Source organism: Salminus brasiliensis, chromosome 13 (assembly GCF_030463535.1).
Source record: "Salminus brasiliensis chromosome 13, fSalBra1.hap2, whole genome shotgun sequence".
In the NCBI taxonomy this organism is placed as follows: Eukaryota; Metazoa; Chordata; class Actinopteri; order Characiformes; family Bryconidae; genus Salminus; species Salminus brasiliensis.
Window position 1 is genome coordinate 4,419,647 of NC_132890.1, and position 20,911 is coordinate 4,440,557.

The 20,911-nt window shown below is 42.2% G+C and overlaps 1 protein-coding gene across 1 annotated transcript; it reads left to right on the forward strand.

Moving 5' to 3' along the window:
• The first annotated feature begins 424 nt into the window (after positions 1–424).
• Positions 425–5,315, forward strand: lrrc4.2 (leucine rich repeat containing 4.2). The gene is made up of 2 exons (XM_072695710.1): positions 425–1,928; positions 2,074–5,315. The coding sequence occupies exon 2, from the start codon at positions 2,195–2,197 to the stop codon at positions 4,136–4,138; it is 1,944 nt and encodes a 647-aa protein (XP_072551811.1). The 5' UTR covers positions 425–1,928; positions 2,074–2,194; the 3' UTR covers positions 4,139–5,315.
• Positions 5,316–20,911: the final 15,596 nt, after the last annotated feature.

A 20,911-nucleotide genomic window follows, 5' to 3' on the forward strand; every position in this document is an offset into this window, starting at 1 on the left:
ACGTTTCAGACTGGTACAGGCACGAACCCCTTCCAGTATTAGCTTGTGAGATATTATGGTTTGGAACCAGTCGAAAGAAAGGGTTAGTGGGGAGGGGTAGGGGTAACAAATTGCTCGTAGTCACAGCCCCCCTTTGCTGTGAGGAAGAAGGGTACTGTTGTTTTATCTTAGTCAACCCAGTCCCACTAGAGTCCACTTACTATGGAAGGAGAAAGAGCCCGAGAGCGTGAGAGAGACTGGTAGAAAAGAGGAGGCGATGGAGAAAGGATGGTAGTAAAACCATGGTTAAAACCCAGTGCGAGCAGGAGCGTCACAAACAGTACGAACACAAGAGTTGGAGAGTGTGCACAAGAGACAGAGAGAGGGGTAGAGAGAGGCAGAGTGAGAGTGTAAGAGAGGGAGAGAGAGAGAGAGAGGCAGAGCACAGAAGAAAGAGTGGAGGGGGTGGATGTGTTAATACACAGGAACACTGCATCAAACCAATGCACTGCTCTGAGCGGGATGCGTCAGCAGTACATTCACGTTTCCACTGAAGGACAAAAGGAGGAGATAGAGCGGAGCGGCTCGGCTGCCTGCAACCCCGTCACGTAAAGAGAAAAAGCGCGCGCGTGCGAGAGAGAGAGAGCGAGGAGCCCTGAACGCCAGGGAGGGGGGTGAGGACCACTGCTGCCTCCACTGCTGCCGCCGCTGCTGCCGCCGTCGCTGTGGACAGGATTCACCTCTGGGTGCATGTGTGTAAGCCTCTCTCCCTCGCTCTCTCTCTCCTCTTGCCTGCCTGACTGTCTGCTTGCTTGCCTGCCTGCCTGCCTTCCTGCCTTCCTGCCTGCCTGCCAGCCTGCCTTCCTGCCTGTCCAGCTTCCACCGCAGACCCCCAGCCAGCCCACAGGCTCATGAGCAGGAGCGGAAGAACTGCCACAACTTACTACCTCAGGACACCGGAATAACGGACTACTGCAGGATCTGCACCAGGGGGACAAACTACAGGACCCTCTTCAAGACAGCTCTCTGAAATCAACCGTACGTCATGTAGCTCGATCAATTCCTCCTTTTCTGACACTGAGAGGAGAGAGAGAGAAAGAGAGAGAGAGAGAGAGAGAGAGCGGGAGTGAGGGAGAGAGAGAGAAAAAAGAGAGAGAGAGAGAGAGAGAGAGAGAGAGAGAGAGCGCGATCGCTAGAGAGAGCTTCACTGCTGCGCTGCTGCTCCCCCCCTTCCCTTCCCCTTCCTGCTCCTGCACTACCACCCCCGAGCCCCCCTCCGGAGAAATTGACGGATTATTGCTAACTGTGCACGCGGCAGTCTGCTGCTGCTACGGCGACGGGCAGGAGAGCACGGCGAGTTAAAAAAGCAAGACGGAATGACCGCAATGTGCATCTGCTGGCCTTTTTTGTATTCATCAGTGCACGGCTAATCAACTGGACAAGTGGGGGGGTGTGCGACGGCAAAACTGAGAAGAGGGTTAGTCTTCAGCTGAGGAAGAAAAATCCTGAACGGACTTGGGATTTCATCCCCCTACTCTACTAATTCCCCTTTCCTTTTCCTTGCTCCATTTTTTCTTTTTTCTTTTTTTTTTTTGAATGCGCTTGCAGTTCGGCAATGGAGTCTCGTGAAAAATGTTCAGTGGTGCTCAGCGTCGGCTTCCAAGGACAATCAGTGGGGGAGCTAAGAGGAGATCTCTTCCAATCTGACTGGATCCATGCACCTGCTTAGCTTAGCTCACTGGGCCTTACCCCTTGAACCAGTTTCTCTAAACGCTGCTTCTCTCTGGAATTCAAAGGAGCCATTTTGTCAAAGCAGTTCCCAGTCCAGTTTACTTTTCTCAAAGAAATACAGCAAAATGTGTCCGAGGTCTTGTTGAGGCGGACCTGCAGGCTCGTACGAAATTCAAAAAGGGGGGAGGAAGAATCCCTGAGAATTCCGTCCTAATGAGGTAAGCGGTCCGCATTTATACTTCTTCCTTTGACTGACATCCTTTTTTTCCTTTCCTTGGGAATCATTTGCGCTCTTTCCCCCCCTCCCCTCCTCTCCTCCCTCTCCCTCACTCTCTATCTGTCTCTTCTCTGTGTTTAACACAGCACCGTCCTGCACTGTCGATGGAAAACAGAAGCAGTGTCTTGCTCAAACCAGGGTAGGGCCACTGTTCTCCGTTCCCGAGCCGAATCCCCACACGATGTTGAATTATGAACGCGCCACATCATGAGTCTCTTGTGGCAGGTAACTGTGCACCGTGCCTGGAACGCAGCCCTGCTCTGTGCAGTCTACCTCATGGTGCGAGCGTGGAGTGTGTGCGCCGCCCCCACCGGACCGCAGAACTGCCCGGCCGTCTGCTCCTGCAGTAACCAGTTCAGCAAGGTGGTGTGCACCAGGCGCGGCCTGGTCCGAGTGCCCCCTGGCATCCCCGCCAACACGCGGCACCTCAACCTCATGGAGAACAGCATAGAGATAATCCAGGCTGACACTTTTCGACACCTCCACCACCTGGAGGTGCTGCAGCTTGGCAGGAACTCCATTCGGCAGATTGAGGTGGGGGCCTTCAATGGCCTCACCAATCTCAACACCCTGGAGCTGTTTGACAACCGGTTGACCGTAATCCCAAGTGGCGCTTTTGAGTACTTGTCTAAGCTGCGGGAGTTATGGCTCAGGAACAACCCAATTGAAAGCATACCATCTTATGCATTCAACCGAGTCCCCTCGCTCATGCGTCTGGATTTGGGAGAACTGAAGAAACTGGAGTATATTTCGGAGGGTGCTTTTGAGGGATTATACAACTTGAAATACCTAAACCTTGGAATGTGTAATCTGCGGGAGATGCCTGTTCTCTCCCCACTGGTGGGCCTGGAGGAGCTGGAGATGTCAGAGAACTACTTTCCGGAGATCAAACCCGGATCCTTCAGGGGTCTGAAATCCCTCAAAAAGCTCTGGATTATGAACTCCAGGATCACCACCATGGAGAGAAATGCTTTTGATGATGTCACAGCCTTGGTTGAGCTCAACCTGGCACATAATAACCTTAGCTCTTTGCCCCATGACCTTTTTGCGCCCTTGAGTTACCTGGTAGAGCTGCACTTGCACCATAACCCCTGGCGGTGTGACTGCGACGTTGTGTGGCTGGCCTGGTGGCTGAGAGAATACATCCCTACCAACTCCACATGCTGTGGCCGCTGCCACACCCCTGCGCACCTGCGAGGGCGTTACCTAGTGGAGGTGGACCAGACTACCTTCCAGTGCTCCGCTCCCTTCATCCTGGACGCTCCACGGGACCTTAACATCTCCGCAGAGCGAGTCGCTGAGCTCAAGTGTCGTACGGCCCCCATGTCATCTGTCAGATGGCTGCTGCCCAACGGAACGGTCTTGACCCACGGCTCCAATCATCCCCGGATATACGTGCTCAACGACGGGACTCTAAATTTCTCCAACGTGCTGCCGTCCGACACGGGCGTCTATACCTGCATGGTGACAAACATGGCTGGAAACTCCAACGCGTCCGCCTACCTGAATGTGAGCGCAGCCGAGCTCAACACCTCCGAGCACCTGAGCTACTTCACCACAGTGACGGTGGAGGTGGTGGAGCCCACGTCGGAGGAGGTGGTCAAGCCGAAGACGGTCACGGCCTCGCCCTCCGTCTTCCAGCCCGTGTTTATCTCAACGCCGACCGTGCTGCTGCAGACGCCCCGGCAGGTCAGCGTGCCGACCATCCGAGGAACAGTGCGCCCACCTGCCAGCCTAGACGAGGTGATGAAGACTACGAAAATTATCATCGGCTGCTTTGTTGCCGTCACGCTGCTTGCCGCGGTCATGCTGATCGCTTTCTACAAGCTGCGCAAGCGGCACCAGCAGAGGAGCACAGTGGCAGCTGCCAGGACTATAGAGATCATTCAAATGGAGGAGGACGTTCCTCCTGCCACCTCGGGGACGAGTATACCAGGAGAGGGCGGGATGGTGCTGCCAAGCCTGAGAGATCGCAACAGCACCTACAAACCCAGCTACAGCACCTACAAACCAGCACACTCCGCACCCTGGACAGAGAACAACATTGGCAACTCTCTGCACCGCCCTCGGCCCACCACCATCAGCACCATCCCTGAACCCTACTTGATTAAAACTCACACCAAGGAGAAGGTACAGGAAACCCAGATCTAACGTTCCCTTCTCATTCTCCTCCCTCCCTTTTTTCTGTTCCTCATGACAACATGCAATAGAATGCACAAAGAAAAGACAGCGATTACTTTTGTACCCAGTGCAAAAATGAGACTGTTTTTCTTGTACATGCTTATATATAAATCTATGAATATAAATATATAAATTAATCCACTATGGGATGGTAAGAGAAGCAGATTATATAAAAATGAAAAACGAATTTAAACTATTTTCTAACTTGTAACTTCTATTTAAGATGGAGATACGCGAAGACATGACACTGGTGTGACACTGCAAATGAGGGCAGACTTGTTCAAAAAAAGGGCACTCGGTGGTTTTTAGACAATGCTAGATAGGATCCAGGAAACTTTCTACATAACCGTCCCCTAAAGAATCTTTACAGGTCTATCTTGTAAAAAGCGACAAGGATTTGTAATGTGCCAAATGTTAAACATGCAATAAAAGAGTTCAAAGGGTTTAAAGAGATGTCAGAACGCAACACTGCAGAAGATAGAGTCTACGTTGAGGCTGCGAAAGGGATGTTCTTCTGAGTCTGAGCTGTTTAGTAGCTATCAGCCAAATGGGTTCGGTCTAATGTGCTATTTTGCAGCGAGTGGTTAACTCCGTATCTGCCGACTAGACGGCCTGCTTTTCACCGGTCTCGCAGTAGGAAGAAGCAGTGAGGCAATCTGGTCCCTAGTCTTTTCCCTTAATAACCCTTTTGGCTTTATCAAATTAAGTGAACCCCAGTAGTTCTGGCCATTTCCTTCTCTAATATCGGTTGCTTTCCCCTATTTTTTTTTTCTTTATAAAAACCTCCCCCTCCCAAATGCTTTCTTAAGGCTTGAGTGGCTTTTAGGGCTAAAATATACAGTGCATAGTAAATACATTACAACAGTGGCCTCAGATTAGTAGTGTAAGGGCTCAACAGGATGTAAATTCGCAATGATGCCATGACATGGAAGGTTTCCTGCAAGTGAACATGAACATGACTGCTTACACTTTTCCTTTTTGTTGAGAAGGATCTACAAATGAATGTGTGCATTACGGGCTGTCCTCTATGGTGATCGTTCAAACAGTGAATTTTCCTTTGTTCCTTATTTTGAGCAACACTATTTTTATGAGGAGTCTACAGAGGTTACAACAATAAAACATTTGGTTTGTATTTCTCTAAACACAACTCTTTCCTCTGGCCTTTTTTTCCCCACTCACTGCAGAGATTGCCTAGGCGCTTGCGACGGGTGTCGCAAACTTGTATGGAAGCAGCTTTAAGATTAAGCTTCTCTGTCAAATGTCATTCCAGAGTGCTCTATGTTTGTGTCTGCAGTTGCACAGAAATTTCACAGCCCGTTTCTCTGAAATCTGCTTGCTTATGGAGATTCTAATCTTCGCCGTATCTGCATCGGCATATGGTTCCAATAACGGCTGCAAAAGAAAGTGCATAAGTGCTGAAATGTGTGGAAACCCGTTACCGGTGAGCAGAAATGTGGCACCAACATAGCTTTCCTGGTGCAGGGAAGACAGGAGTGCGGCAGGCAGGCTTTTTTTGATAGGGCGCTTTAGGCCCCGTCATTACGACATTATGAGTTTCCCCCATTCAGAGCTCAGGTAACAGCTGCATTTCAAGCAGATGACTAAGGAGGTTAAGTGCAGCTTTTAATATCATCCATTATTGATCTACTTAACCTGCAGCACATGCTAAATTAGGTATGGCGAGTGTTATTATATCTGAAGCAAGTGTATGGGAATTACATTTAATGGAGCTTTCCAACTCAGCTTCACGTCGACATCAGTGTTTCAAACACTCTTTAATATAAAGACATCAAAAAAGGGCTCTTTTAGCTTCCTGCACTCTTAAGGTGCTACAGAACCACTTTTGGGTCAGTAAAGAACAAAGGGTTGTAGCAGAGATGTGAAGAATGGTCAATTTGTTGAGGAACATTTACATCAACTGAAGGGTCCTTAAGCCTTCAAAAGTTTTAAAGCCTTTTACAAAAAAAAGGTTCTTCTCAGGAATCGCTCAAAGAACCTTTGGTAGAACCTTTATTTTTAAGTGTGCATGGACCCAAAAATGGTTCTTCACAGGAATCACTCAAATAACCTTTTTTTTAACCTTTTTAACCATTTTAACTGTGCAGGTAGCCAACAGTGGTTCTTCTATGGCATTAAATAAAGAACCTTTTGTGGAACTTTTATTTTTAAGAGTGCAGGGATCTAAAAGTGATTCTCCTATGGCATTGCTCAAAGAACCTTTTATGGAACCTTTATTTTTGTAGCACCTTCAGTTTTAAGAGTACAATGAACCAAAAGTGGGTCTTCTTTGGCATTGCTCAAAGAACCTTTTGTGGAACCTTTATTTTAAAAAGAGCATGGACTCAAAAATGGTTATTTGCAGGAATCACTCAAATAACCTTTTTTATCCCTTGTAACCATTTTTTAACTGTGCAGGTAGTCAAAAGTGGTTCTTCTACGGCATTACTTAAAGAACCTTTTGTGGAACCTTTATTTTAAAGAGTGCATGGACCGAAAAGTGGTTCTTCACTGGCATCACTCAAATAACCTTTTTTAACCATTTGTTTTAACTGAGCAGGGATATAAAAATGCTTCTCCTATGGCATTACTAAAATAATTATTTGTGGAACCTTTATATTTAAATGTGCAGGGATTTAAAGTGGTTCCTTTCTTTAGTGGAACCTTTATTTTTGTAGCACCTTCAGTTTTAAGAGTACAAGAAACCAAAAGTGGTTCTTTTATGGCATTGCTCTAAGAACCTTTTTGTGGAACGGTTATTTTAAAGAGTGCATGGATCCAAAAGTGGTTCTTCTGCGGCATCACAAGAACCTTATTTCTGCAACTTTTATTTGTAATAATGTATGGTTCCAAGCATTCCCATTGGGTATTGCTCAAAGACGTTTTGGTAGAACATTTATTTTTAAGGTACAGGGATGACTAAGTTTTTAATTCTAAGGCATCACTCTAAAACACCCTCATTTTAAGATTGCTGAAAGCTAAAGGTGGTCTATATCTGGCATCTCTCTGGAACCTCTTTGTAGAATCCACATTTTTAAGAGTGGAAAGTTCTTTAAAGAATTGGTTGTGGAGTAAACCTGTTTAAAGTTTAAGGAAGCTCTACATAAGCTAAAGGTTTAGAAGATGCACCCCTTTGGCGAGTGGCCTTCAACATTATTACACTACAAAATCCTAAACATTGCCTTGGCTTGTCTTCTTCATTGACTCTCTGAGTTTCCCCAGTATTAACTCATTTCCTCTGATGCCATGAAAAGCCAAGGCTCTTTTAGGCTTCAACGGCGCTAATGTGCTATTAGGTTGTACATTTTTAGCATGAAGCAAAAGGGGTAGAGGGTGTAGTCTGTAATCAGGGGCAGAGTGTCTCTCCACTCAAAACTGCAGTAACCCAACATTAGCACACACTCACACACACACACACACACACTCACACACACAGCAATTTATTGCCCTCCCAGTACGCTCAGGCCACAGCACCCACACCAGGGATGGAACAGTGTTGCAACACCACACATACACACACACACACACTCACACACAATAACACACTGGGATAATTACCCAGCACAGAGGTTCTACATTATTCAGAAGAAAATGTCTTGATGGTTCAGTGTTGTGTTTTTGGCTGATGAGGCTTGTAAATTTAATCTTTAATGCCAGGAGGAATCATTCTGCATAGGTTGATTTGACATGCTCTCTAGACCGGCGATATGGTGCGGCATTAAGTTCATTTTGAGTGCAGCCTCATTTTTAGAGTCAAATATGCCCTGAAACCTGAAACGGAATGACACTGCTGTTTATGTCAAGCACTTTATCTCATTTCTGAACAAGACTGCGCCCTCCCACCACACCTCTACCACTGCTTAGTTCTCCACAAGAGGAATCACACGACCTAGACAGAGGGCATGAAAGCTTCCAAAGTGCCAACTATTAAGTTTAGCCTCATTTTAAGAGTCAAATATGCCCTGGAAACCTGACACTGCTGCTTATACGAAGCTCATTATGTCATTGTTACCAGTTGAGCATCTTCATTTAATTGTTAATTAATTGTTAATTGAATTGTTAATTGTTTAATTGGAATAGAACTGTTACATGATGTTCTTTGAGGAACTGTCCTGTAAAGGACTATTCTTTGTAGGTGGGCCGAACCATCACGCCGCTACCACTGCTTGTTTCTCCGTAAGCTTTCGGTGTCAATCATTACGTTCAGCCTCATTTTAAGAGTCAAATAGGCCCTGGACACCTGACACGAAAAAAGACACTGCTGCTTATACAAAGCTCATTACGTCATTGTTACCAGTTGAGCATCTTCAACTGTTACATGATGTTAAGGTTCAAGAAAATCCTCTAGAGAAGTTCCTCACAGTGGCACATCTCATTTACAAAAAGGGTTCTTGGAGGAACTGTCCTGTAAAGGACTATTCTTTGTTGGTGGGTTTTTATGGTACTGCTAATGAACCCTTTTCTGGCAGCAATTTTTTAAAGAGTGTGCCGACCCATCACGCCTCTACCACTGCTTATTTCTCCGCAAGCCTCCAGTGCCAATAATTACGTTCAGCCTCATTTTAAGAGTCAAATATGCCCTGGACACCTGAAACGGAAGGACACTGCTGTTTATGTCAAGCACTTTATCTCATTTCCTGGTATTGTTCTGAAAACAAGACTGCTTAGTTCTCCGTAAGAGGAATCACACGACCTAGACAGAGTGTATGAAAGCCTCCAGTGCCAGTTTTGAGTTCAGCCTCATTTTAGGAGTCAAATAGGCCCTGGAAACTCAACACGAAAGGACACTGCTGCTTTTACGAAGCTCATTATGTTAAAAAAGAACTGTTACATGATGTTAAGTTTCAAAACAATCTTCTAGAGAAGTTCCTCACAGTGGCACATCTCATTTACAAAAAGGGTTCTTTGAGAAACTGTCCTGTGAAGGACTATTCGTTGTTGGTGGGTTTTGCTATGATACCGCTAAAGAACCCTTTTCTGGCAGCAATTTTTTTAAGAGTGTGCCGAACCATCACGCCTTTACCACTGCTTATTTCTCCATAAGCTTCCGGTGTCAATCATTACGTTCAGCCTCATTTTAAGAGTCAAATAGGCCCTGGACACCTGACACGAAAAGACACTGCTGCTTATATGAAGCTCAATATGTCAGTTTACTACTTGAGCATCTTTGTCTTTTGTCCTAGGTCCCACGAATGGCTCTTGAATTGGTAAAGAACATGATGTTCCATGATGTCAAGGTTCTTTAAACTTTAAGAAAAGCTCTTTACATTAGTTCATCTTATTGGCCAAAATACTTCTTTGAGGAACTGTGCTGTTATGATTCCGCTAAGAACCCTTTTTCAGCAGCAATTTTTTACAGAGTGTGCCGAACCATCACGCCTCACTTAATCTGGACAGAGTGAATGTTATCTTGCAATCATTAAGTTCAGCCTCATTTTCAGAGTCAAATGTGCTTTGAAAACCTTTCACAAAATCACACTGCTGTTTATATGAAGCCCTTTTTTATCGTTCATTCCACTTGACTAACTTCATTCATTTTGTCCAGAGATTAAGGCCTCCAAAATAGATATTTAAAGAACCCTTTTTTGGCACCAATCAATACATATATCTATATTTTTGAGAGCGTGTCCAACCACCACTCCGCCTCCACTCATCACACCGTTACCACTCTCTGTATTCTCACCCAGTCTAAATTGAATGGATGTTAGCTTCCAGTGCTTTAACCCTCATTTTAAGAGTTAAATTTGTCCTGGAAACCTGAAACATATGAAGCTCTTCATGTCATTTTGACCACTTCAGTATAATAACACCCCCCAGCATTGAGCTGTGTTCTCTGCAATGATGGTTGGTGCTCGATGCAATCATTTTGGGATGAGTTTGGAAAGTAGGGGGTGATCATCCAACATGGTGACCTCATTAACGCTCTTGTTCCTGAATGTAGTCAAATCTTCACAGCAATTCTCTTTCAAAATCTAATAGAAAGCCTTCCTTCCTGGCCAGCAGAGACAGTTAGTCCAACACAAGCAAGATAAACACCTTTTAATACCCTTGATTTCAGAAGAGACAATAAAAAACCTGGTGTCCTCATACTTTTGTCCATAGTCTTGTAGTGTATGTGGTGGGAAACTGTGCCCCCCCCACCACCACACCATCTCTGTATGAAGACTAGACTGCACACAGAGTGTCGGTCAGCGTCCAACGCCAATCATGACAGCTCCTCGTGTCCGACGCAGCGAAAGTGAGGCTGAGCCCTGAATTCCCGGAGAACAGAGGTTCTAATTTGAATGTTCTGTCAGATCTTTAATGGGCATCAAGTCTGGGCTCGCATGCTGCTGTTGTCCTGGGCCGCGTCGGCTCGTGTCATTAGGCTTATCGTTTTGCTCCTATTCTCTCTCTCTCTTTCCTTTTTATGATGCTAATTGACTTAACATTATTGACTTTCCACGTCAACATTACCGCAGCGAGGGGCTCACTTTAAGGATGTGCTCGCCAGGGAAGGAGGCTGCTGTTTGATGGGTTCTCCATGGGAGACTTATCACTCGCACAATTATCCTGACAGATTTGAGGATTGCTTTTTCCCCTTCTTCTGCTGACTGATATGTTGGTTTTCTGCAGTCTGATAGATAATGATGAGGAGCGAGATGGAGTGGGGTGGAGAGGAGCACACACCAGATGTTTATCAGTTAATGAAGTGTCTGGGCTGGGCTGCGGTGGTCCTTTCTCTGTCCGGTGCTCTACGCTCTGCGCTCTGACCGCCATCTTGGTCAGTGTAGTGATTGGCTTGGTAGTTTTCATGTGCTGGGGTTCAGTATTACTGAGATGACTGATGGGAGTCATGGGGGGGGAGGCTTTCAAGCTTTATTAACTCCTACTGACTTCTGTTACAAATAACTGCCCCCCCAAAACTCCCATTGTTTTTCCCATTGCTCTTCTCATTGCTTTTCCCATTGCTCTTCTCATTGCTCTTCCCATTGCTTTTCCCATTGCTCTTCTCATTGCTTTTCCCATTGCTTTTCCCATTGCTCCTCTCATTGCTCTTCCCATTGCTTTTCCCATTGCTTTTCCCATTGCTTTTCCCTTTGCTCTTCTCATTGCTCTTCCCATTGCTTTTCCCATTGCTTTTCCCATTGCTCTTCTCATTGCTTTTCCTATTGCTTTTCCCATTGCTTTTCCCTTTGCTCTTCTCATTGCTCTTCCCATTGCTTTTCCCATTGCTCTTCTCATTGCTTTTCCTATTGCTTTTCCCATTGCTCTTCCCATTGCTTTTCCCATTGCTTTTCCCATTGCTCTTCCCATTGCTTTTCTCATTGCTTTTCCCATTGCTTTTCCCATTGCTCTTCCCATTGCTTTTTCCATTGCATTTCCCATTGCTCTTCCCATTGCTTTTCCCATTGCTTTTCCCATTGCTCTTCCCAATGCTTTTCTCATTGCTTTTCCCATTGCTTTTCCCATTGCTCTTCCCATTGCTTTTCCCATTGCATTTCCCATTGCTCTTCCCATTGCTCTCCCCATTGCTCTTCCCTGCACGTGCATAAATATTCACAGGATAAACTGCATTAAAAAAAGCAGATATTCCTATAAAATGTTTGGCTGCACAGTACACTTTCTGGTATGACTAATGAACCGATGCATTAGCATAAATATAATGCTGGCTAATGATTTAAGTTCACTCATTTAATGAGCCTTGAAATGTTGAGTTTTTCTCATCAGATTCGAGCGACTGGCTTGAAGTCTAACTTGCTTTGTCTTCTTCTGCGTCTCCTTTTTTTGCAAGTGCAAATACTTGCAAATAGCTGCTTTGTTGTTGGAGAGTACTGGGACTTATACCAGGAATACCATGGATACAGTCATGTAGAGACAATACACTCCAATCATTTTTTGGAGCAATGCCCTGGAACAACCAGGGAGGACCACCTACCTCTCCAACTCAGGAAGGGCTTGCTATGTAGCTTGGGAGTTGGGAGTAAGGTATACACTAGCTGTGTTCCAAAGCCTAGGCTCCAAGCGAGGTCGGGTGGGTCCTCATCAGGACTGTCCTGTGAAACCTTCTTCTTAGTAGCCTATAATCATACAAATGGAACAGTCTGAGCAGGCTGTGTGGTGACGTGACATCACTGGAAAGGTCCCGCCTTCGGAGGCTTCGTTTTCGGCATTTTCATGGTGCTGTTTTTCCTTTTTCTCCTTCGTATTAAGTGCACAGAGAACTGTGGGTTACCTCACAGATAAATTGCTCCGTATCGGGCTGTATATGAAGGGTCCTTCTCTTTGGAATAGCCTTCTATTATTTTTGGTTCTTTAAAATTAAGCTTTTGAAATATTTGAAAGCACCTCCATCTAAGGTTGGGAGCAATATGGTAAAAATGTTCTCATATATCACGAGATTTATAGACAATTGCACGATACACTTCTTTTTAATGCTGATATTTTGACATGCAGACAAAATGCATCATTAGCAACCCTTGTACAGTGATTTCTATTTTAAGTCTGCAGCACTTAATTAAATTAAACAGCACTAATTACACTTTATTAATTAAATGTGCAGTTGGTCAGTGTTTATAAACCACTTCATTAAAATATTGTCATATTGCCCACCCCTTTTTCCACGTAATGTAAAGGTTTTGTACCAATAAAAGATATTTCCCTGGACCCCACCATCCACGCAAAGACCCATGGAAGTAGATGTTTAGCAGGGAAGCAAAATCATACTGGAGTCATATCTTTATCAATAAATGAACTTTTGAACTCCAGAAGATCGTTTAGAGAGTGGCGTTAAAATATTGGCATATTTATGTGTAAATTTATACAAATCAATGTTACATTTGTCTGAAACTCAATTTCAAAATGTATAAATCTACATGTCTATGTCTCAGAATCAGCAGACTGGATTTCGGCCACAGTTCCCATACTGGTTCCTCCCTATTTCTAAGAGCGCTGACTAACCTAAAACATGTTTATTGGATGTATTTTGCACCGCAATTACCACAAACCCCATCTGACTCTCATTTTGCTTTGACATTTTCTGAGCCTGTGATGGACTGGGAGCTTGGAGCAGATAAAATGCAACAATTTGATCAAGCCACCAGAAAATATCATCGGTGATCTTTTCTTCCCGGCCCCTGAGAGAGAGACAAATCATATTTCCGTATCAGAGATTTTGTCAGAGAACGTAACAGTGTTGTTCCTCTTTGATTTCCAACTGGCAACTGGAAAAGGGCTGTCTTCCTACATTTTTAAAGACAACCTGACAGGCAGAATTTCCTCCAATCGATTTCCATCCGAGGACAGGCCGGAGCGGTAATGGATGGAAGTAGCAATATGCTCTGACAGACAGACAAATGAAAAAAAAAAGTTTCATTTTTAGAGAAAAATGAGACATGTTTAATTTAATGTCGTGTGTTAAAGCAGCCTTTTACGGTTCTTGTAGACTGGTTACAGAACAGGTATTACTCTGTGTGTTACACAAGAGAGCAGCCATATGAGATGTCCTAATTTTACATGTCAGCGCCTGCCCACAAGTTGTGCCTCAGTGTGTGTGTGTATGTGTGTGTGTATATGTGTGTGTGTGTGTGTGTGTGTGATACGACTAAAATCACTCTAGGACTCTAGAGGAGACGAATGTTTAATATTAAATGTGCTCCATTTGTTTATTTGCTTGCTTGTTATTAATATAGTAAATTCAATTTGCACTCATTATCCTTTAAAGAGAAGTCACATTCATGCAAAACAGAGCTAAATGCAGAGGCTCAGAGGACAGCAAAAAGGTTGTGGTGGGTGAGGGAGGGGGTACAATGCAATTCTTCCGTCGACATACGAAAACAATATTTCTGCCTGACATCACTATGGGATAGAATATGGATGAAAGCAGTAGGAATTTTACAGGCTTTATGGCTCCGGCCTGCATCTGAACATTACGAATGCAGCTTCTGTGCCTGAAGGTGCGGCATGATCAATGCTTTTCCACTCTCGGCTCCAATACGCCGCTCTCTTGGAGGCTGTATAAAATAAAGAGGGCAAATGGACACAGGAGAGTTGGGTATGTGTGTGTACCTGTGAGTGTGTGTGCGTGGGGGTGAGAACGAGTGTGTGTTGCAGTGGCCAGTGCATCTATTTTATGGTGAGCACCAGGAGGTGTAATTTATCCACCAATTAATAGACACATTAAAGGCTTGTTGTTACTCCGCAAAGACAAACATGGTTGTAAAACTTGTGGAAACACTAGAGACCACCTTGAGTCCAGCTAATCTAAACCTTAATGCACGACAGCCTCCCTGGGATTGGTTGATTTCCTCCAGCTGCCCAACGGAAAGTGATAAGATACTGAGTAATCAATTCGTCGTTAACCTTTTGAACCCTGGGTTTATTATTCCGTTATTAATCCTAATGCAGAAACTACTATGGATTAATTGGTAACAGCTATGCACATTTTGTGGAGTCCCGAAAGGTTCTATCATAGGGTCTATGAAACTATGATGAGTAACTATAAGTGTAATATGCAGTTATATGGGTGAGGAACTGAAGACTGGGCCTAATTACAAGGTTTAAGGAGTTCAATCAATCCCAGAATCAACCACTTTATCTAAAAATAGGCAGTGAACAACCCTAACCTTCAACATTTTGCTACAAACCTAATCTAACACACCTGATTTAGTAATGAATGTAATGAATGTCTTCAGGGGCATCTGAAGGTTAAACATGGTTTGCTGGATTGGATCTCTCCAGAGCTAAAGATCTTTGGGGCCAGAGCTGGACACCCATGCTCTAGAACAACCGCTTTCAGTTTCATAAAAAGTATAGTTCATCAAAAAGCCATGCTATGTGTGAAGAAGATTTAAAAGGCTTAAAGAATCTTCATATAACGTAAATGTTTACCAAATTGGGATTATTCAAGTTAGAACCATTTAAACACTTAATAAGAATCAGAATCAGAAGTACTTTATTGATCTCAGGAGGGAAATTACAGTTGTTATAAAATAAACACTCTATACAACAAATAAATACAGAAATAAAATAAGTTTAGAACAAAGAGTGAGAAAAATAGAAAACTTGAAAAATGTGCATATATATATATTTATAGCAATATAATATGTTCTTTAAACCTTCTTAGGGCTTCTACACGCTTACAGTTGCAACCATTCATGTAAAATAATCACTCTATAAAATAAAAGAAATTTAGAACAAAGAGAGAAAAAATGAGAAAAATGTGAAAAATGTGCTGGGCTGGGCTGCCCAACCCTGGTCCTGAAGATCTCGCTCCCAGCTATACAACAATTGCTTTTGGTTGTCTCCAGAGTACCGAGAATGTGTTCTTATAATGTTGGAACCCCCTTTTTTGTATGTTGAGGAACCATTTAAAGGCATTTTAAGGTTCTTTCAAGTTTTAACTAACTAAAGAACCCTTAAAGAACCCCACTTTGGTAAATCTTGACGGTTCTTTAAACATTTTAAGGCTTCTTTACGTAAAGATTTACCAAATTGGGATTATTCAAGGGTTCTTCAGTTAGAGCCATTTAAACACTTAATCAGAATCAGAAATACTTTATTGATCCCAGGAGGGAAATTACAGTTGTTATAAAATAAACACTCTATACAACAAATAAATACACAAATAAAATAAATAAAATAAGAACAAAGAGAGAGAAAAATAGAAAACTTGAAAATGTGCATATATATATATATATATATATATATATATATATATATATATATATATATATATAGCAATATAATATGTTCTTTAAACCTTTTAAGGCTTCTACACGCTTACAGGTTTTTTTTAGGTGTGCATTATTGGGGAACTACACATGGTTCTTCTATGACATTTTTATTATAAGAACCTTTTGATTGTTCAAAGAACCTTCACTGGATGTAAAAGTTCTTTGCCAATTGAAAGGTATTTCACGCCCACATATCTTGTTTACAAACAAGCTCTTTATGGGAAAGTAGTGCTTCTATGGCCCTTTCTAGCACCTTTGTAGAGTCTGGGCTAATTTTACTGTAAATAACGATTTTACAGTTATTTATGGCATAAATATGTCAAATTTTAAAGTCGTATGTTGAAAATACTTGGAGTTCAAATGAACATTTCTGTTCCAGAGCAGAAAAGGATGATTAAGCCTTTGTACCTAGAAAAAATGCTGATGATTCATCAAGATGATTCATTTAATGTTCTATTTATATGTCACAGAGTTGAAATATCCTGAATGTCAGTAATGTAGTGATGGACATAAACGAAGATTTATGCAACCACAGAGACTAAACTTTCATAATAAACATCACACAGTAATCCTCAACACTGCACATTTCATAACACTCTTCTTTCTAAAGCTCGAATGAGGAATTGATCGGCTGCTTTGCGAATCTGCTGTTGATGATAAAAGCTCAACTCTGGTTGTATGAACATTTGAGCCGACTCAATCATGCTGTACCGTCAGGCCAGCGCAGTTGTGTAACAGTATAGCTTACATAAACTCCATCAAGGTGCTGGGCTGGCTAGGTGTTCTGAGAAACCACCACATGCTACAGAGAGAAGTGCTTGTTAGTGGCTGATTTAATGCACCCAATCAGCTTTTTTAGCGAGCATCCTACATGTAGTTCCTTAAACAATGAAGAGAATAAGGGCAACTGTACTGCATGAGTCTTACCATTATTGTCTTCTTCGCTATCAATTTATGGGATAATGATATTGTGATTCAGGCACAGGCGACACAAACCCATCACATGTCTGCCAAATGGTCGGAACACCGGCTGCTAATGAGTGGAAGCGTACGTATTCATTACGCGGCCTACGCAAGCCAAGCCTTATCAGAAGGAAACACTCGCTCTAAACTGAAACAAGGTCATTACCTGCAGTATCTGCTGGAGAGTACAGACGGGAATACAGTGAACACATTTCCATACACAGCGTTTCATGAGCGTTCACCATTAGCTAGAGGCAACTGGAGGGTGATGCAATGTTTTTAGAGATTTTCTCCATTGGGAGAGTCTTTTGTACTTGGGGCTGGGAAATGGAATACTGATATGGAGCTGTCCCATGATGCAGATTTCACAGTGGTATGGGTGAAGTAGTCCTAATATCCTCACATTTTCTTACAGGTAATGTACATCAACAATTTCTACATTAGTGATTGGTTAAGAAGGTGGTTCGTAGTACTTCATTCTACATGTCCCTAAATTCAGCCATGTCACTCCACTGCTGCGTTCTCTTCACTGGCTTCCTGTACTTGACCAGCCCCTCCGTACTTGATGGCAATGGTCAAAAGCTGATCCGCACCTAGAGCCCTTCGAGCTTCAAGTACGGCTCGGCTCGACCCGCCATCCCTCAAAATCCAAAAGCTTCCCCTGGGTGTCCGAACGGCCGAGTCGCTCGCTGTCTTCAAACGCAGACTAAAAACCCACCTCTTCCGAGAGTACTTGGACGATTAGAGTACTATGGTCACCTTATTGACTTGTGTTTAGTAATGTCTAAGCTTAGAGGTATCCTTTGAACTATTGGTCTATTCTAACTAGCTAAGGCTTTTCTTGGGTAAATAGCAAAGCACTTTGTAAGTCGCTCTGGATAAGAGCGTCTGCTAAATGCCGTAAATGTAAGTGTAAATGTAAACATAGACCCAACTAGCACAGTTCATAGTGGTGGTTCATAGAGTGGAACCTGACCATCTGAAGAGTTGACCACCTCTAAAAGCTCCTTTACAGAATATTTAAGCTTGAAATGGTTACAAATCCAGTATCTAATGTCTGAGACATGTTTTGTGATAGTTCTGAGATAAATCTTTTCCATAAAAATGATTTTTAAATCCATTGAAGGTGTAAAACAAAGTAGTTCCCAAAGGAAGTATCAACTCTACATTATATATAACATTTTGAGAAGACACAAAAAGGTTCACTGGTGTAATTGTGTGTTACACTGACCATAACTATCAGTGTTTGGTTAGTTTAGTTAACATTCTGGTTGGCTACCCACACAACCATGTGTAAACCCTTCTGTTTACCAGGATTACCAGGTCTTGTAGCCACTAGAGGAGAGCAACATGATGGTGTTTTATTGTTGCTGTGATATTTACACAGCATTTTCTACTCTTCTACCATAAAAACAAATGAGGATGTGGATATTATAATATTTATTATTATATAATATATATAATAAATGTTATATAATAATAGTATATTATTACAATATATTTCAAACCATTTGCATTAGTGTTAAATAAACATGGGAACATAACATTGAACATAAATCTGACATTTTAGAGAGTTCACTGCTGTAATTTGATTCTGGCAGTTGTTCTTTACATTGACACTCAGCATTTCATGATAAATGGACCAATAGAAATAGTCAAAAATGGGGAAGAGTTTGTACTAGATTTTGAAGAATTGCTGTGAGGATTTGACTGTATGTATATGCTTAGGATTGCTTAGGATCCCAAAATTGCTTAGGATTGCATTTTTGAGAATTGGCCACAATGATATATGTGACCAATTCTCAAAAATGAATAAATAAAAAAAATATATAATAACATACAAAATAATGATCAGAAATATATTTCAGAAATGATCATTATCGAAACTAACAGACTTACATCCAACTGCCTATTTCCCCCAAAAAGTATGCTTTAAAACACTCATTAAAAATTGTGATATGGATTTCAGTTTTCCTGCAAACCCCACGCCAGATTCACTTCACTTCAGTCTGTCCATCTGACTCTCCTCAAGCTTATCCCTGTTCATCACTCTCTCCATCGTTCTGATACTCCCTCGCTCCCTCGCCCTCTCGCTCTCTTCCCTGGCTTTATACTGTGGCGAGTGTGAGTCAATCAGGAGGCTTAGCTGCAGAATTGGGGGAATAAAGAAGAGGGACTGTACAGACTGAGCTGAGCTGCTGTCAATTTACCACTTAGAGAGAGAGAAGCACAGCCTTCTGATACCACCCGCTGGCGGCCCATCTTCAGCAAGGACCACACACATAAATAATACATTCTATCCTGCATGTGCAAGTGTGTGTGTGTGTGTGTGTGTGTGTGTGTGTGTGTGTTGCCAACAATTCAGTGTTTGCCCACATTGCAGTCATAATTGATTTATGGGTGTGGAAATGCGGATTGGGGACTATAGCACATAGAAATGGTCCCTGATAGATTATCTACTGCTGCTCAAATTGTCAACAAACTTTCAGCTGATTCTCAAATGGGCTGAGGTTAGGACCAGGTTAAGGGTTAGGTTTAGGGGTTGGGTTTAAGGTAAAGTTAGGAGGAAGAGTTGAGTTTCTGATTTAATAGAATGTATTTTATTTACAGTTCAGATGGATTTTTTATAGATATTTAGATAAATGTCATTATGTGAATCCAAAATACTGTTTCTGTTACTGTTTTATATATTAAAATATAATAAATTAGGTGAACACCATTATTCTAAATAGTGCAAAAACCCATTTCTGCTACTTTGTTGCTGTTGTTTAGTTATGTCACAAAAACAACACATTACCATTTACCTGACTATTCACTTTTCAGATTGTCACTATCACAAAAGTTTTTTTGTTAATATTAATTATTGCTTTTTTTTTTTACATTGTTTTTGCTTTTTTTTACATTGTTTTTTTACATTGTGTCAAAAGTTCTCAGTGAATTGACCAATAGAAAAGCTTTTCTTTCTCCAGTAAAGTTACTGTTTTGGAGATAAGACATTTACATTTATAGCATTTAGCTGACGCTCTTATTCAGAGCGACTTACATGGTTACTTGTATTACAGAGGAGGGCCAATGTAGTGTTAGGAGTCTTGCCCAAGGACTGTTATTGGTGTAGTGCAGCACCCACAGTCACCCAGACCGGGAATCGAACCCCAGTCTCCCACATGGTGTGGTAGCTCACTGGCAGGTAGTGGTGTTATCTGTTGTGCCATACCAACCACTAAGGAGGTTTTTGCATGACAGCAACAATTTATTTATCATACTGTATTAAAATAGATTTGACATGCGATGAATTATTTAAAATTGGTCACTATAGTCCAGGGTCGCAAGTTCAAATCCTGAGCCATGCCGCTTTGACATCAGTAGTCGGAGACTGAGAGAGCATAACTGGGTGTGTTCTCTTCAGGTGGGTAGATGCACTCTCTCCCTTCATCATATGAATTAGAGGAGACATGTGTTAAGTCCTTACCATCCTAGTGTTGGGAGCCTGGCTAGTGCTAGGGGGAGCGACGAATGGGTGGGTTAACTGGCTTTAACAAATTTGGGAAAAAAGGGAACAATGTGACTTTTTTAATATGGGATTTTTAATATTTTTTTTTTTTTAAATATGGGAGATATAGTAATATCCTGGGAGATATATGATAGTTGTGAAAAGGTGAAAAATGTTACTTATATGTGTCCAATGATTGATGTTTTTATATGTCTAACATCAAAGGCCAGGTTAAACATTAGGGTTTTGGAGTTTCTGATTTAATAGAATATACTTCAATATATTTCTTTCATATAGATGTATATATATATATATATATATATATATATATATATATATTGTTTTAATAAACATTCTATTATGTCATGATTAATGGTCCAATTGAAACGCTCCAAAATATTAACATTGACAATTTGTTGTTCTGTAAAGTTGCCCTTTACATGTGACCAATATATGGTGCATTTTACACATGCATTTTACACATTTTGAAATATATGCCATAATTCTTCAGGACATATGTGCATATATGGCCATCATCTACTCATCCATTCATTTATACACAGCAGCTAAAGAAAATCT